Source organism: Rhipicephalus microplus, chromosome 3 (assembly GCF_043290135.1).
Source record: "Rhipicephalus microplus isolate Deutch F79 chromosome 3, USDA_Rmic, whole genome shotgun sequence".
NCBI classification, from domain to species: Eukaryota; Metazoa; Arthropoda; class Arachnida; order Ixodida; family Ixodidae; genus Rhipicephalus; species Rhipicephalus microplus.
Genome location: NC_134702.1, coordinates 130,770,775 through 130,790,135, shown reverse-complemented (window position 1 = coordinate 130,790,135; position 19,361 = coordinate 130,770,775). Strand labels below are relative to the sequence as shown.

At 45.8% G+C, this 19,361-nt stretch overlaps 1 protein-coding gene across 1 annotated transcript in view; it reads left to right on the top strand.

Annotated features, from left to right (window-relative positions):
* The window catches only part of LOC142803357 (neprilysin-1-like), a 111,653-nt gene that overhangs the window by 67,309 nt on the left and 24,983 nt on the right, over nt 1-19,361 (top strand). Inside the window, exon 8 of the mRNA XM_075888471.1 lies at nt 9,670-9,954. Within this exon, the coding sequence (XP_075744586.1) occupies nt 9,670-9,954 (285 nt within the window). The remainder of the gene's footprint in view (nt 1-9,669; nt 9,955-19,361) is intronic.

Below are 19,361 nucleotides of genomic sequence, written 5' to 3'. Positions count from 1 at the left end.
GCCTTGGTGACGGAGGTGTGTCAGTTGTGTGCTGCTTTAGCGGCGGGGTCGACCACTTCGTTGCCAGGTGTCCCAACGTCCGCGGAAAGCCACTGGAGGGACAGCTGCACTCCGGTATTTCCGATGGAGGTCAGTTGGCATGTGGTACTGTTACGGTGATGTCTGCTTGATCTGGTTAGAGCAGCGCTTGTAGGGCTGGCCGAGAGTGACAGATATTCGCCACGGGCATCTGGTGTTACGTAACAGTGAGGTGGGCTTCAAGTGAAGGCCGGCTTTCGAATTACATCACGTATTTCTCACCGTGTGATGCGCGTCTTGCACCCTTTCTGATGACTGAGGCCAACGGTCGCTGTTAGTGAAGAGGAGTGCGCTCATTCACACTCTTTTCACGTCTACCGCGAATTATACTCGGCGACAACTTGTTGGGGCAGCACATCCAAAGCTACGAAGCCCACGCACGCCCTTTCTTACTACGCTTTTGCATGTGGTCCACAAACGCTATTTTTTGTACGCTGCGTAGCGTAATGGGAAATATAAAAAAGTATGCAAATATTATGGTAAAGATTGCTTGCCTTTTTATTAAGAAGCATAACCCATATAGTTTCCGAATATACACTAGACGGAACTCTGGCGCTAGTGTCTATGGGAGTTACAACGCACGGCGCTTCAGCGAGCATGGGAATCATGGGTAGTACACACGTTTGTCTAATCTACGTGCGTATGGCCTGCGTTTGGCTCCGTGTATGTGTGTGTGGCTTGGAGCTAATTTTTCACGAAACGAAAATCAGCAAATATCCAGCAGTTGCATTCACCAACTTATTCTTTTAGAGTTACCTTTACCGATTGTGACACGAAGTTCATAATGGTCAAATTTTTTTTCAATAAATAACCGCAACAAAGCAATAAACGAAGCCGCAAGTACGATGACTAGGCAAATGTGTGTACTACCCATCATTCCCATGGTCGCTGAACGATAGCAGCGACAGAGTCGCCTCTAGTTAATTTTAGCAAACTCTAAGGCATCACTAATGTAGGTTTCTCGTAGCTTGCTGTTTCTGGTTTTCTTGTGCCATCTCACATTTTCTTTGCCCCGGTAAACAACTATGGCGTCGCTCGGTTGCAGCAAGTTCACATCGATGCGTGACACTGGTGACCTGCCAGTCTTCAGCACCACCAGTTGATTGAAAGAAAAAATTGCATATAGAAACTGTACATAAAACAAATGACCCTTTTCCTAAATTGCGTTCCATACCTGATCGGTGTTTCGGTCGCCAAATATTGTTGATACGATAATGCTGAAGATCGCGCACCATAACACCGCTTCGGCGTCCGCGAACGGAGTGATTCCTCACGCTTTGTCTTAGTAACAGACTCGCTCATATGCATTACCATGCTGACCGTGCAAAATCAGCGTTCTTGTCCGAGTAAAGATTGCGGTTCACTGAATTGGATTTACGAAGGTCAGGCGCCCGGTCATGACTAATTCGTGCCTAGATTTGTAGTTCCCATCGTTGCTTTAAGGTCCCCTAAAAATAACGTGAGCGTCTCCAGAAAGTTTTACGTCTCTAAAAGAAGGAAAACAATGATGTCGACCAAGTATGCGCAAAAACTTAGGAGGTAGTTTCTTGGCTTTGCGCTGTTCCAATCGTCCAGTACCTGCTCAGACGTACGTTTTTTTATGAAGTAAATCTCAACGCATCAAAGAAGCTTCGTGTTTTTTCCCTTAAAATATGAACATTTGAAGTATTTATTTCCTTCCCAAAAAAGGCAAGGTATATTGCATGGTGGCGGGGAAAAGTACGTGTTGGATGCGCTTGCATAGCCGAAGCCTAAATCGCACGAAAACGAACTATTGGCGTAGTAATACATGTGCAGAAGCTCCGCCCACGTAGCTTTGGTTTTACTGCCACAGAAAGTTGTCACCGAGTATAGAAGAGTGGTAATTCGGGTGCATTCTTGTGTATCTCCGTGCTTCCAACACAGGTGCGCACATGAGCGCTCTTTGGCGTTAGTTAGCTGAAAGCACGGTAGTAGCAGGGCAGACGTTCGAGCCTTTACCAAACACGCTGCATAAAAAGTGAGCTGAAACAATTCTGGGGCAATCCAAAATGTGCATATATTTCCCGATATGCACTGTGAGCACTCTTCACATTTATGCATACACAAGAGGTCGATAAAACTTAGAAAAGATTTCATTTTAATTTTATAGTTTGTCGCCCAGCATCTTCAAGCCAGTCCCAACGCGATGAGCAGTTGCAGAATGAATCCACACAGTTCAGCGGGCTTGCCAAACTTGCGTCCTGCATGCTGACTAAATGGTAAAAATCGCTGTCAGTGTAAGGATTACAGTTCACTCATCGGTGTTTACGTGAACGACGCCTGACTGGCAGCTAACTGGCAGTGGTTGCTAGTATGTAGTGAGTCGCACTCGGTAGGCAGGTCGCTGCGAAGTCACCAACTGTCTACCAAAATCGATATTCTTGTTTTATGGCAGTGGTAATAAAAATCAATTCAATGCATTCCCAAGCAGCATGGCACTCCCTTCAGGCTTTTTGGTTACGGTGCTCTTTTTTTAAAGCAACATGCCTAAAATATTTAAAATTGGGGTCAGAACGCTTTTCATATCGGCGATCGCTATATTTCATGCTAGTTGGTACACACAACGTAAAGCACACAACGTAAAGCAACAAACACACAACGTAAAGCAACGATGGAAGCTCACATTTCTCTGCCTTAGTGGTCGTCATGAACGTATCTCCTGTGGCGACCGCTAGCGGTGAAGAAGATACTGTGCACGCGGGAACGTTTAATGACAGCCTTAACCATTCGAGCACAATCCAACACCTACATCATTATTATCTGATGTTTTAGGTTCCTAAACCAAGATATCAGCATGAGAAAAGCTGTTGTAGAGGGCTCCGGGAGTTTTGACCGTTCGGTGTTCTTTAGCGTTCACCAATATCGCACAATACACCAGCTCCTACAATTTTGCCCCCATAAAAATGCGACCACCGTCGCACTACTAGGGCACACGTAAAAGAGTAACTGGGGATATGAGCAGACCTGGAGAAATGAGGGGAAGCATAACAACCACCACACCGTGCAAACGCGAGAGCAAGCGCACAGTACGCGAGCCTTCTTATGTGATATACTTGAGGCGAATGGCATGTCATTTCGTGCACATCTCGCTCAAAGGGTGGCACGACCGTAAAAGCGTGTGCATCGATCAGGACATCACCTCATCACGCATTGACATATTCTTTTCTTTATTAGTTTATTAGGAACAATAACAAAATTATCCAGAAGGCACGCCAAAAGGGAAACACGGCCTAACTGGACCGTGCCATCCATAAAGCAGTAGCAGCAGAAAAAGGCATTCACAAATATAAAAGAGTACATGAAAATCCTACATGAAAATCCTACACCTCGGATCAATTTTACACAGTCAATTAGCAAAAAAGAGAAGAAAACATAAGTACAATATGACTAAAAATGCACGGTCTACTCTCGAACACAAAAACAAAATCGCATTACACACACACACACACGCACACGCACACACGCACACGCGCACGCACGCACACAAACACACAAACACACACACGCGTGCGCGCGCGCACGCACACGCACAGTGAGAGAGTGAGAGACAGACAAACTAGGGACAACTCTTAGGGCGCGCAACCCGCATGTTGGGAGAGAAAACGAAAAATCAACAAAATGCATACCATTCATACAAAACCATAGTATTCCTAATTTGCATTAGTCCTCTGAAAATAATCTTTTATTGCTTTTCAATACGCTTGCTTCCTAATTCTGGAGTTGAAGAGATCTATGGTAATCGTATAGTCACTGAAGAGGTTAGGAATTCAAACAGCAAGTTTTTGTTTTCTGTAATTTGTTCTGCTATGGGGTATAAATACAGAACTATTTCTTAATTTGTAGCATATCGGTTTCACACTGTACCTACTCTGGAAGAAATGTTTGTCACATTTAAGTTGCCGCATAATTTCAAGAAATAGTTTGTATGTGTAGAGTTTGGCTACCTTTATTATTTTATTTTTGGAATGATATATTTAGGTGCTTATCAAACGCCGTAATTTTCTATTGCACGTAGCGCACGTTTTTCAAGCATTTGAAGTGATCCTATATTATACTGTGTTGTAGTCGACCAAACTAAAAGGCAGCGCGCTAAACGGGAATGTATAAGTGCGTTGTTGATATGGTGCTTCACGTTTGTTGATTGTAAAATTGCAGCCTCTTTAATTCACCTACAGCGTGGACAACACTACTTATGAGAGAATCTATATGTGGTGACCACGACATGTTCTCGTGGAATATAACTCCAAGAACGTGGCCGTGCTTGACTATTTCTTATTTACTTTAGCTGAGGATGACAAGCCGTGTTCATTCTTTTTATTTAAAAAGCAAGTATTTTTGTTTTACTTACGTTTAATTGAAGTTTATTTGCATTAGGCCACACATCTAGTCTTTGTAGCCAAGTCTTGGCTTGTTCAAAAATGCTGTGCAATTGCCTTCCTGAGAGGAACTCGTTAGTGTCATCGGCATATAGTATATTGTTAGAGTATTCCTGCAGTTGTACAATATCAATTATATACAACAAAAAGAGAACGGGTCCTGAAACGGAACCTTGGGGTACACCATACTTTGTGGTCTGAATTTCAGAGGTAGTGCCATTGATGATATTATACTGTGTTCATGCTGTTAGATAGCTTTTGATCAAAGATAAAGTGACGCCACGATTACCATAGTGGGGTAGTTTTTCCAGAAGAACTTTGTCTTGCGCGCAATCAAAAGCTTTTCTAAAATCAAGAAATAAACCAAGCGTTAGCATTCGGCTTTCAATGTTGTCAAGAGTTTGTTCTTTTATTTCAAGTGAAGCTGTTTCTGTCGATTTGTTTTACAGAAACCACATTGCTCTTGTGTAGTTAAGATTATTGTGTTTTAAAAGCCACTCAGTCTTTTGTTTATTATATTTTCAACAATTTTCGCGAAAACTAATAGCACAGATATTGCTCCGTAGTTTTTCATATGCTAGCTGGTCAATCCTAATAAATAACGGTCACTCGAACTAGCTTTATTTTATCCGGTAACACGCCATTTGAAAGAATTAGATCAGAGATATGATCTAGTGGTATGCTTACATATTCACTAATGGCTTTAGCGGCTGCGCCTTTACATCGTCGGAACGAGCCACACAACCGTATTTAAGCAATGAGATTATGTACTGGACCTCCCAATCGTCAGTGGCTAACAAGAACAAAGTAGAACAACACCTATTTGCTATATATTCAGATGGAGAGATGGTACATTGGGTTGTGAGGATGAACCAACATCTGTAAAATGAGCATTGAATGAATTTGCAATCTGAACGTCTGACAGACCGCTTTGTTGGAGAATAACTTATTTTTTTTCTGGGAGTCTGTTCATTACCCCATTGATCGCCCTCCACATGAGATTAAAATTTCTTGATACAGCAGTAAAATTATTCATGTAATATTCTAACGTTGCGGTCCAAAAGCGTATAATATATGTTATAATATATCATTATATCCACCTCATCACACAAAACGCTTCCTCACCATAGTATTTTTGTCCTGACGGAGCAGAGTTGAAGATCCACAGATCTGCATTTACTGTGGTGGCCAAATGGCTAGACGCCTTGTACTTCCACATAGGCTGCACGTTAAAGGGGCCCTCCTACACTATTCAACCCGCCATGTTTTATTCATTTGTTCCGTATACTGAAGTAAAGACAGACTGATACGGCGAAAATGTCAGTGATAACGGCATGCAGCCTCAAAACTTGAACATTCAAAATACCAGAAAAAAAATGCCACCCCTCCGCTCAATTTTTGTGCGGTCACTTGACCACATTCAACTCGCTCATGACGTCGGAAAGCGCTAATGTAATTGACAGGAAGCGTCAACTTAGAAGAAGCTCGCACCTCGTTGTTGCTCGTTTTCTTCTTTTCTTCCAATGTAATGTATACCACGTTGCCATAGTAACAAACGTGGTGCCCGAAGAGTGGCTTGCCACAACGTGAGCGGAAGCTACTGTGACAAAAGGAAATTTTCTGCTGCTGTTTCACAACATTCCGACTAACTCGCTTCTCTTATTTTGAGAAATGAACTTATGCAACAACCTAGACACTGAAGTACTGTTTACCCTTCGCGCGTTGCTCAGTCAGCTGCCCGTTCGGGGAACTGATAAAAACTGCCCGTTCGGCGTTCGGCGAAACAGGCAGCTCGTGAACTCCCAAAACCAGGAAGAGGAAAGAGAGACAGACATCTTTGGTATCAACATTCGACACATGCAAGCTAGATGTTCAGTGGCGAAATGGCAGCCAGCGTTTTTGTCGGGTTTTTAGTCGCAGTCATCTTTGTTGATTTAGCCACGTCTGTTCAGTGTTCGACGAAAAAGCACAGAAATTAAAATTGAAGCAAACTAGTAAAATCAGTTTTGATCCAACACTACCTTCACTACTAACGTTACATTTATTCAATCATATGGTGGCAACTTTCTGGCGTCATGTCCGAGCGCAAAGTCCTGGCGAGCGCCACTACGTAGTGATGCGGTCGCAAGCGGTGTAGTAAACTTATTGCGGAATTACCATACTAAATTATTTGATATTGGCGCTTAGACCTCTGCTAAACTTATCTCCAGCTATCGGTCTACGCAAACCTCAAATGAAAAATAGGCATTTCGGTAGTGTTGGAGGGCCCCTTTAAAAAACTTCACGTGGTAGAAATTCACGCAGTCCCCGCAACAATTCTCTACTAGTTAAGTCGCTGATTGTGAGCGTTAAACTTGATTATTTTGATTGCCTAAACTTTTAGCTTAAGCCAGTCCTTCTAATATAATTGCGTGCTCAGCAATTTTGTGTTATTTTTTTATCGTCAAGCATTATCTAGTGCAGGTCGAAAAAGTGCATCGTTAAGATGTGATTTCGGCGGCTATATCCGGCTGGCAAACATGTTCTGTTTTTTTCCTTTTTTCATATCAGTGTTTGTATATTGTAACTCATTCTGGTACGCAACAGTACGGCTACGTGAGAGTGCGTTATGAACAGACTCTTCCCTTTAATGCTTCATTCATTTTCACATAAACAGATTGCTCCTGGTAAATGAAGGCGTAGGAAAAAATTTGCCTCAGCACATTATAACAACGCGACGAAATTCATGTTTCTTATTTTCCCAAGGCGCCTGCCACACTATTGTGTTCCGTTTAATTGCTCATTCAGGAGTGAATAAGTGACCTACCAGTCAATCAAAAGTTTATTCAAACCCCGCAAGTATCACGCAACCGTTTGATAGAAATCTCGCCCCCATCTCTCCGAAGAAAATCGTGAGGGAATGCGAAGGCATTTCGTGCGTGAAAATAACATGGCGTAGTAATATTATTGGAGTAAGATAATGATTAGAGGATTTCTGCCTTAACCACTTGTTTACAAACTCAACTGCCAACGAACTGTCAGAGAGTGAGGCGTGCGCTCATTTCATTTCTATATACGTACGAGCGAGCGCACGGGAGAGTGGGCACAGAGGAAAGAGAGCGAACGGCGCGGGAGAAAATGGCGAAGCACTGTACCCACCCTCTCCTACGCTGCCTTCACACACGCTGGAGCTCCGCCAAGCTCCACCATACAAGCGCCCTGACACCCCAGAGCGTGTTCGTATCCATGACTCGCACGCTGGATTCCGTGCCGACCGGTTGTGTCCTCGCGATCTCCGACGACAGCGCTGCTCTGGCCGACTGGCTTGGTTCTACGCTACCTCCTGCTGCCGGGCACCTATGACGACGACAGCGTAGCTTTGGCCGTCTGGATTTGCCCTACGCCATCTCCTGTCGCCAAGAGCTCTCACCAGTGGTGCCTCATCCTAGGACTCCTGCAGCCGTGTCCCTTTTTTCTGCCCTCTGCTTACTTCCGTCACTCCCTGTCCCTGGGCCTCGCCCTCTCCTTCCTCTCTCTTTATCACGCTACCTTTTAATTCTATCCTTTTAATCCATTCTCAACCCCCATCTCCCGTGAGCTACTGTTGAGGTGTCCTCCTCCTGAGAGACAGTTATGGGACTCACTTTTCTTTTCTTTCATTAAAAAAAAACACATATCTTCCTCGTCTCCATTCCATTTCCTCCTTTCCGCTCGCACCACCTGCTCCATAATCAAGTGGCAAGGAGAAGCGGAAGCAATCACAGCCTAAGCCTCGAGAAACGGAGTGAGACAGGAGTTATAACGCCTGCTGGCTTATGGACGGCGCCAGAGGCTTGAAATAATCCGACTAAAAATACATTCGCGTTTCAAAAGATCGTCTTTACATGTCACATTTGTCAAAAGCAGAGTCACTTTGGGTTTGTGATGTCTGTCACCCATCAACAATTACTCATTTTGCTTTCGGTTCTAACTTATTGCTTCGTAACACTTTATGGATTTGGGGTTACCAATATTGACATACAATTTAAGTAGGGAGTCTTTCTTACTCTGCCGAAGCACATGCCAGCTTAGCGTATCCTTGAGCAAAACATATTTTGGCTCATGCATTCGGCAATAACAGCTAGTAAACCACTTCTTTATTGTCTCTTTGCAGGCATTCACAACGTGTAGTTCATGAATCATTAGAGATTATTTTGACGCACATTAACATTTTGTGAATGCACTGTGCCTCGATTTACTAGTGATAAAATGCATTTACAGCACCATCGCTTAAGCTCTATGCAATGCGCGCGAAACATAAAAAAATTCAACCATAGCGGAAGATATTGAAAATGACATAAAACTAGTTTTGTACTCGAAGGAACTGACAGGCTTTTACAGGCCACTTTAAATGTTAAAGAAGTTTCATCAGTAATAGTAGTAGTCGCGGTACACAATAAGGGAGCGGGACAGAGCATCTTTTGCTGTAAATTGGTGTGGAAGTTTTGAACGGTGGTCGTATGTTCAACAAAGCCCCGAGATGACGAAAGCTGTTTCATTCAAACTTATCCCATAAAATACCAGACATGATTTGCATAACCCTTAAAAAATTAAAAGAAAAACTCAATTTGTTGGTAAAACATAAGTTGTCTATCAGCATCTAAACTTAGCCAGCGTCACGCATTGGCACCAACCTCTCCTTATAAACATTTAATTTAAAAAAAATCTAAATTCTAAACAAATTTTTTGGTAATAAATAAGTACATAGATCCAAACCTACATGTGGTGCTTCTTTATGTATTTTGATAATTCCATCATGTTAGACAGTGTCCGGTACTGTGAAAATTTATCTCAACAACTTTCGCTTGATAAGAATTATATCCCCTTTTGCACCACGCAAATTAGTTCGTAATGCCTATATGCGTTTGCTGTCGCATATGATCTTCATTTCTCTCGTTGTGTTATCCTCCTTATTTAGATCTAATCTCAATTTCTTGGTAAGACATAAGGTGAAGTTCATCCTAGCCATTTCTTATTAGATATTTATTTGTGCAACAAACATCGCTACGTCGTCAGAAACGGGCTGTCGAATATGTTGTTGATCTCAGCTCCATCACAATTAAAGAAAGGACAATTCAGTATTTGCTGCCTATAGCAGATATATAGCAAAGGATACGTGGATGCGGTAATGGTGTGACAATAACGTGTTTTAATATTTTCATTCTTCTCCTACCAGATCAATGGGCCAATTTTTTTTCGAAGTACACCGAAGGTATCTATACGGGTTCACACCCAATATGGAACTTCCAACGCAGTACTAGAATAATCAAGGAACTCTTCGATCACGAATACGTTACGAAAGCTGGTCTGCGATACCTGGTCGGCTGGAGCATCTATAGGCAGCTCGTCGAGTTCACTGATCAATACTTGTTCCTCTACAAAAAGAAGGCTGATGAAGCTTGCTTCGAGCACGTCAAAAGGGTCATGAATCTGGCGATTCTTAGCGAATTTTTCAAAGTGGGTAAGTACATGCACTGCGCACTTTACGTGAACTTGGCGTCATCAACTTATAAGTATGTGTAGGAGACATGCACCAAATATATTCATTGCAGCGAGATGACGCCCCTTTGATTTTTTTAATAGTTTTTATCGCACTACAAGCCGAGAGCTAGAGGCAGATAGAACTCATGTGATACGGAATGTCCAAAGACTGTCAGGCCTTCTGGTGGATGACAAAAGAACAGCAATAAAGAGGACCAGCAGTTTGCAATTTGGTAATCCTAGCAGCCGTTTCTTTATTCGTCTGTCCAATTCTCCTGTGTGCATGAAAGCAACGCTGGTACTTCGCATAATCCTCACATAAAATAAAAGACCAGTCCAGTCCTTCCAGACGCAGTGAAGGGGATTCGTTTTTGAGAGACACTATGTGTTTTGAATGAAAAAATTGGCCCCAGATGTGCATAGTACATTGCAAATGCCATCGAAAGACGATAGTCTTGCGTCTGGAAAGAGTGAGCAAAACAATTATTTGATGTTCTGCGCACGAAAATTGGTGAATGGTATTCGGAAGGTGCTGCGTTAGAGTGCCTCGAGCGTGCAGTGGAGGCAAACGAGCACGTCAAGACACGTTAGTCACGAGTGCCATGTGGCAGTTATCTCCGAAAACGAGGGAAGGCCTGTGAGTCTGCGAAGAAAATTGCGTGCCATTCTCGGAGGCGCTGAGGTGTTGAACGGAAAGTGACGGGCAGGTGCCACCACCGTGTCGTTTCAGCAAAGCGTTGGTAACACTTGCCTTTTTGAGCACCGCGTCGCACTGTCAGCGCGGCGCTACGGGGCTCAGAATCACTTGTGTGTGCCTTCTCTAGTATAAAGGCACACACGCAAAACATCGACGTGTTTCTACGGTACGTCAGATATGCGCAATGATTGCTTTTGATTGAAAATTGCACAAGTATGAACGCTGCACCTTGATCAATATTGGTGGGCGCTGCGGATGGGGTCGGCCGTTTGAAGTGTTGTTAAGAGCAGACAAACAGACAAATGTACAGCCAGACCAGCCAAAATTTTTCCGTCGAAGGTCCCCAAGAAAGACGATCGTCTTTAAAAAAAGCAAGCGTTGCAGGTCCTACACAATGATACCTGAGAAAGCTCGTTACGTGGCGGCCTACTGATTCGGATCCGTGGAGTTCTTACCACTCCGCATACCAAAGCGTCCATGGCGCTAATATCTGAGAAAAGCACCTAGAGTTCGCCCAGTAAAAGTATAATCTTGTTATAGAGATTCGCAAGTTTACGTCATCTTTTGCTGCACTTCGTCGGCTGCGAGCTTGTTAAACCTGTCGATATTTGCGTCTTCTACAGTTGAGTTCTGGCAAGTTTCTTGCCTCGCCAGATACAAAAACTCAGTGCCGAGAAAGAGACGGAAAAAGGGGGGCACATTCGTTCACTCGTATTTATGGTGGTGTCCCTTCCTTTGTAACGCCGATGTAGGCCTCAGCTTTCTGAAACATTTTTGAAATTTCAAATAAATACGGTTACTTCGTGATTATTAGATTCGAAGCAGCCCTTTGACTACACCTGGGGACAACTTTCAGGGGTAATGAAGGGAAGGCTACGAGGGTGGAGCTACTGCACATGTACTCCTCCGCCAAGTAGTCCGGCTAGACTCACTTTCTGAATGACTGCCGTGTTCGAATAATACTGCAGCACAGAATTTTCTACGGCCGCTTACACAGCGATTTGTGAGTGAAATTCGACCCAAGCTCCTTCGGCGAATTGTCTGAAGAGCTGGAGGGCAACGAGCAATCACCTAAAGACGAAGACGCCATTTTAGCTGTGAGGTGCACTTAAAACGTGCGACGTTTTCAGACATGCGAAAACGCAAAATTACACAACATTTAACAAAACAAATATCAATATCTCCGTGGTTCGTGCAGCATCTCTTTCTAAACGGCATGTCGCAGAAAATGAAGTGCTTTTGTTTTTTACTATCTTCACGCCGAAAACAGAGCCGCAATCAAGGGTTTATATTTCTCAGTGGTGGCACACGCCCACTTTGGTTCCGTAGCTTTCCTTTTGTCGCTACAAAAATTGTCCCCGAGTACAGCCAATGTAACGCTGTCCCTCCGTCCGCACCAATCCCCTCGCCGCAGGCGTTGGAGTGGTGCCAAGTAGCTCGCGCCCTCCTACCAGTGCGCGGTGACGTCTCTCCCTCGCCTACCAAGTGATCACCACGTGTGCGCTCCCCCTCGCTTCACCCGCTCCAGCGCTAGCAACGCTCGAGCCCACTCCTCACGTCGGCATATTTTGAGCCGCACCACTTCTCTACACCAGTCATCGGGTGTGCTTGCTATGCACGCCTCGGGAATATCGAGGCGCCGACAATGCGGACGGGGCGCCGCTGCTTGCCGTGTGACCAAGCCGTCGGGCGCGACGCCGTCGCGGGGTCATTTCCTCAAGTGAGCGCGTACCTTTCCCGGTATTCGCCGGTGTTGCGAGGGTTAGCTAAGCCAATCGCAATCACGAATAGTGACATCAGCAACACCGACGAGGCGTAAGCCAAGAAAAGCGAGTGCAAGCGTCAGCAGTGGAAGACCTGTCCTACCAACGAGGTGCGAGTCAAAAACACCGATCACGTTCGACAGACAGCGCGCGGGTAACACTGACGAGTCGCGAGCCAAGGTAGCCGATCACAAATGTTTTCAAAGCATCCCGCCTCCCGTTTCCTTGCGCTGCAAAAAAACATTTATTCGAGTGAACACTACGCCAAGTTTCAATTCAAACCGCTCTTCCAGCACTCGCGTCGACGCTCGTTTCAACCAGGTCAACGCCGTGCACACCGCTGCTGCTTCATATCCCGTCAGGGTTACCTCCGGAGAGATGACCCGTAGCTTTTTTCTGTAAATTGTATAACTTTAAACCTTGTTCGTGCAATAGAGTCAACATTTCAACTTTGTAATAAGCCATAATCAGTATTTTACTGCGAGCGTGATTACGCCACATAATGTGCACGGATGCATGACATCAGTAGTTTTGCATTTAAATATAGCACCTAGCTCAGACCTATCTTCTTGGTGAAGTTCTCTGCTGCTACGTATGTTAGCTTAAGACAATCGTCTCCCTTTTCCTCCTCAACAGTTGTTTTTTTTTTTTCCTGTAGCATTCTTCAGTGTTTTTGTTGTACACGAATTTCACAACGTCGTACACGGATTACGCAGACAAGCGATGTGCCCCAATTTTGTCCAAAAGATGCGGCTATGAATCATACGAGGAACTTTTCAATAAATCGAGGACGCTTCCCGGAGCTGTTATGGCAATGACACTTTCACTGGCGTCTTTTACTTCTGTTTTGCTGTTTTAGCCAGCACTTTGCCTGTCGTTTTTATACCCCATTTGTTTGTCAGACACTGCAAGCAATTTTTTTTTTCATTTCAAGTTAGAGCAGAACGTTCTTTGAAATTAGATCTTTTTGTAGTTGTAAAATCTTTTTTGCGTCTTCGCCAAAGTTAGCGCAGCGTGCTGCAGAGAGATGGTTCACACGCATTATTAGCTGGTCTGCTGCTTCGGCATTGTTTTCTTGCTATACATTATCTGTGACTTCATATATATATACATATATATACTGTAAAGAAGAGGAAGTACTCCGGCGCAGAGGCAGCGGCATCGAGCGTGCAGCAGGGGCTCGAGCTCGGAAATTGCGGCTGGTGCATCGCCTTCCAAGCCTTCCATGCATCAACCTTTCTGCTCAATAAATCTCCTTTATAATTGGTAGAGGTGCTGGGTACCGTCCCTTATACCTTCCGCTACCATCCTGGAACTTCGTTCTCGACGGCTACCTTCTGCTATGCCGGACGCTTATCAGCACACGCTTCCATCTCTTCCGGCAACCTATCCACGAAGTGTTCCTCAGCGGGAGCCTCCAATCTTCAGTGGAACAGATGACAACGACATTGAACATTGGTTCTCGACTTTCAAACGGGTGAGCGCTTTAAACAGATGGACGAACGCGGACAAGTTGACACGCGCGTCGTTCTATATCGCGGGTGTAGGCAGCCTTTGGCTTAGAAACCACGAAGCAGACGTCCGAACGTGGCCGCAGTTGAAAACGTCGATTGTAGCAGTCTTCGATCGACCTGCCGTTCGAAAACTTCGTGCCGAGCAAAGTTTACGCAAGAAACGGGTTAAACCTTCACTAGTTACATAGAAGAGGTCGTCGATGTGTGCAGACGCGTGAACGCCGCAATGACAAAAGCTGAAAAATGTAAGCACATCCTCAAAGGGATTGACGACGACGCTTTTTAAATGCTCTTGGCGAAAATTCCGACCACTGTTAACGACATAATTTGCCTCTGCCAAAGCTACGATGAATTGCTGAAGCCGCGAGCTCTCACAAGACGTCCTCCAGCGCACGATTAGGCATCACTGTCTAGTGTGATAAATGGTCATGACCAAGCGTCACTAATAGCCGAAATAAAAGCATTTGTCCGCGAAGAAGTCGCACGAACGCTTTCCTTGGTGCCCTTCACACCAGAACCTACCGCCACTTTACCGTCGTCTCTTCTTGGCATCATTCAAGGAGAGGTCACCGAGGCCTTACCAGCTGCTCGCGGGCATAATCTTGTGGCTGCTTCTCTCACCTACGCCGTGGCTGCAGCCATGCCAACTCGCAAGGCACCTGCGCCTCCGTTCCAGCCTCGCGCGAGCTATCCCCCAGCTCCAGTTCACTGGACCAGCACTAACACCGCCAACTCGTGACGCACCCTCGACAATCACCCGATATGTTACGCTTGTCGATACCCCGGACACTTCGCAAGGTATTGCCGCCACCGGACGCATATCACAAATGTAAACCGCCGTGAGCCTTTCATCCCGCTTGACTCTAACGCGCAATGCGGTTTTTTCATTCCAATGCCAGCCCGCTACCAGGACGACCACCGCCCTCGATCTGGACGTCTTCGCTCGCCCTCTCCACGCTGCCACTCGCCTTCTCCTATGCGTCAACGGCCCGCGCCTAACGAGAAAAACTAGATGACGCAGTTTTTGAGGCAAGAACTGCGTAAGTTTTGGTTTGCCCAAGTCCTCATTTGTCACCTAACAATGTTATTGATGTGTTTGTCAAAAATATCCCTACTGTCGCTCTTGTAGATACCGGTGCAGCTGTTTCTCTTATGGATGCTGGATTTTGCCGCTCAATTCGTAAGGTTACGACGCTTTTCTCCGGATAATTGCTTCGCACAGCCAGTGCTCAACCTGTTCAACCGACCGCACTATGTACCGCCCACGTGAAAATTCAGGATGTTCTCTATACGATAGCGTTCATGGTTCTTTCATCGTGCTCCCATACTATTATCTTGGGATGGGACTTTTTGTCGCGTAATAACGCCGTAATCGACTGTTCTAGGGCTGAGGTTGAATTTTGCTCACTGGATGACCAAGCGTTCGTAGACACCGAGTCTGCCGCTAAACTTGTCGTTAACGATGACACCTACATCCCTCCATGCTCTTTTGCGTTCGTGCCAGTTTCATCCAACACCATACCCGACGGCACGGTCTTCTTCCATCTTCAATGTTCGTCGCCCGAAGAGCCCTCCACCTGCTTTTTGCTGCTCTCGACCTTATAGAAGGCTCAAACACAATGCCAATTTATAATCATGAGTCGACGTTTTTATTCCTATTTTGTCACGAGTGCCTTGGCCACGTCGAGACAATCAGTTCTACGAGAATTATATCCGTCCCCGATGAGGTGCCTTCTACCTCCGTCAGTGAACTGGCTCTCATCTCAGCGGCTGATTAAACGTCGGCGAACATATTTCAACCATTCATTGTTGCAGATTTGACATCTTCGCAGCTTTCACAACTCCTCACTATTCTTGTGTGCTACCGCCATTCTTTCGACGTTGAACAAACATTTCTCGGCCGTGCCTTAGCAGTACAACACCACATCGACACTGGGTCCCACTCACCACTGCGACAACGACCATATCACGTGTCCACTACAGAACGCCGCGTCATTGCTGACCAAGTATATGACATGCTTCGAAGAGGCGTGATTCGACCTTCACAGGGCCCATGGGCGTCTCCGGTGGTCCTCGTCAAAACGAAAGACGGTTCTATTCGTTTCTGTGTCGATTTCCAGCGATTGATCAAGATCACGCTGAAGGATGTCTATCCACTACCGCGCATTGATGGTTCTTTGGACAGTTTACAGGGTGCCAAGTTATTTTCCTCGTAAGACTTGCGGTCAGGCTACTGGCAGGTGCCTATGGCGGAGGCCGATCGCCGCAAAACCGCTTTTGTCACGACAGACGGCTTATATGAATTCACCGTCATGCCCTTCGGACTTTTCAATGCACCTGCAACCTTCGAACGAATGATGGACAACATCCTGCGTGGACTAAAATGGAAGATATGCTTGTGTTACCTTAATGATATCGTGGTCTTCGCCCCTAACTTTGACGCCCACTTACGTCGCCTTCAGCACGTCTTTACTTGCTTGACTAACGCCGGTTTGCAATTAAAGCTGAAAAAATGTCGATTTGCCATGCGTCAACTGAACATTTTGGGCCACGGTGTTTCCAAGGAAGGCATCCTCCCGAATCCCAATAAATTGCGAGCTGTTACGGCGTTTCCTACACCTGCCACCATCAAAGAACTTCGATGTTTCATCGAATTGTGTTCGTATTTCCGGCCATTCGTCCAAAACTTCGCGTCTATTATATCACCTCTCACGCAAATTCTCAGCAACTGTACAGACCTCTTATCGTGTTTCCCTACCTGCAAAGAGACTTTCACCATCTTGCGACGGCTTCTCACGACGCCACCCATTCTACGCCATTTTGATCCTGAAGCTCCGACTAAAATCCACACCGACGCCAGTGGTGTAGGCCTGCGTGCTGCGCTCGCACAGCGTAAACTGGAGCATCAGGAATACGTCGTCGCATACGCTAGTCGCACACTTACCAAGGCTGAGAGCAACTAGAGCGTCACAGAAAAGGAGTGCTTGGTCATTGTGTGGGCCCTTGGAAAGTTTCGTCCATATCTATATGGTCGTTCTTTTGACGTCGGGACCGACCACCACGCGCTGTGCTGGCTTTCGACATTGAAAGACACATCTGGCCGCCTCTCTCGCTGTGCGTTGAAAATTCAAGATTGTGACATACGCGTGGTTTATCGGTCAAGACGGAAGCATGCTCACGCTGACGCCCTTTCCCGTTCCCCCTGTCCCAGAATGCCATAGCTGACTCCGCTTGCGATTCCACATTGTTATCTCTTGACTTTGACACCATTGCTATCGAACAACGCAATGACCCGTGGACTGCGTCTCTTTTCAATCATCTCTCCGACACTTCTGAACTCCCAAAGACGCGAACGCCCCGACGCCAAGTTCCACACTTTTCGATACGTGACACGCTTCTCTATCGACGCAACTACACACCAGAGAGACTCAAGTGGCTGCTCGTCGTTCCACGAACCCTGAGGTCGCAGATTTGTTCCTCTTTCCACGCTGACTCACAATGTGGCGACGCAGGAGTCTTCAAGACCTACGAAAGGCTTCGACATCATTACTACTGGCGTGGTATGTATACCTTCGTCCGAAATTTCGTCCGCTCTTGTGCCGAATGTCAGCGCCGAAAATCTCCACAACACGTCTCCGCTGGTGAACTTCAGCTTTTACCATGCCTTTCCCGACCCTTGAAACGGGTCGGAATAGATATTTATGGGTCACTTCTATTGACCCCGACTGGCAACAGGTGGATAATAGTTGCTATCGAACACCTAACAGGCTTTGCTGAGACCGCTGCTCTTCAAACGGCTACAGCACAGGAGGTTGCCACTTTCCTACTGCGTCATTTTGTGTTGCGCCATGGAGGCCCTCAAGAACTCATCAGTGACCGTGGCCACGCCTTCTTGTCCGAAGTCATTGAAAAATTGCTCGCTGAGTGTGCTATTCTACATCGCACATGTAGCACTTACCACCCTCAAACGAATGGGGCTACCGAGCGCTGTAATCGTTCTCTCGGTGACATGCTATCTGTGTATGTGACGTCTGATCACTCTAACTGGGACTTAGTTCTCCCATTCATTACATACTCCTATAATAGGGCAACGCAAGCGACAACAGGCTTCTCCCTTTTTTACCTCCTCTACGGCCGTCACCCCTCCCACACTATTGAAACTATTCTGCTCTATCGACCGGAGGCGTCCGAGTGCTACCGATCTTGGACGCCGCCAGACACGCAGAATGTCGCCATGTAGCTCGTCGCTTTACCTGCGATGACCAAAACAGGCAAAAAGCAATTTATGATGGCCAGACCTCAACTCCCGGTTTTTCTTCCGGGTGCTCTTGTGTGGCTGCCAGTGCCGCGTCATACACCTGGGTTCTCTTCCAAACTTCTGCCAAAGTACGATAGGCCATATCGTATTCTCGAACAAACATCGCCATTAAATTGCCCCATTAAGCCTTTTACGCCATCGTCAGACTTGCGACGTCACAACCGCGAGGTTGTACACGTCCAGAGGCTCAAGCAGTACCACGGATCAACGCCACCTGCACAGGACTAAGTCGCCAGTATGGCTCCTTTTTTTTCTCCGCGGGGCCATTGTAAAGAAGAGGAAGTACTCCGGCGCAGAGACAGCAGCATCGAGCGTGCAGCAGCGGCTCGAGCTCGGAAATAGCGGCTGGTGCATCGCCTTCCAAGCCTTCTAAGCATCAACCTGTCTGCTCAATAAATCTCCTTTATATATATATATATATATATATATATATATATATATATATATGTGTGTGTATGTGTGTACAGTTGTTGGAAGATAGAGCACCTATTTTTATAACTACCGAAGTTATTTTTCAGCATCTACAATTATGTATATATGGGTATATTGTTACTACGAGCTCAATAGATTTAACCAACAGCAGCGACAACGATAAAAGGATGAAGAGAAGAGCGACGCGCAGTTCCGCCATGCACTTTCCGTCCGTCTTCTGTAAATAAACCTTTGTTCAACTTCGTTTACAAGCAACCTAACAGATTAGTCATGGTGTTGGTTACCCTGAGTCTCTAACAACGGAAGTTCCATCCATTCAGCTCATCTTAGTCGTCACCTTACGGGTCTACCATCAACCTCAATAGGAGAGATGCCACTGGAACCCGATGTCCTAATAATGGTGGCTTCACCGCATCCTTAAAAGGAGCCACCGAGATTTGGTGGGACGGAGGAGAAGGACGTGGACGAAAAGTTGAAGCAGTACTAGCGGATTTGCAAACGAAACGGCCGGGACTCCGCCGATCAGCTATCGTATGGGGTGCTCTTCCTCACCAACACTGCCTTTCTTGTGGTACGACAACTACGAGGATACGCCCACAATGAGGAAAACTTTCGTAGACATATTGAAGAAGCGCTTCGGAGACACCACAACAAAAATGAAGT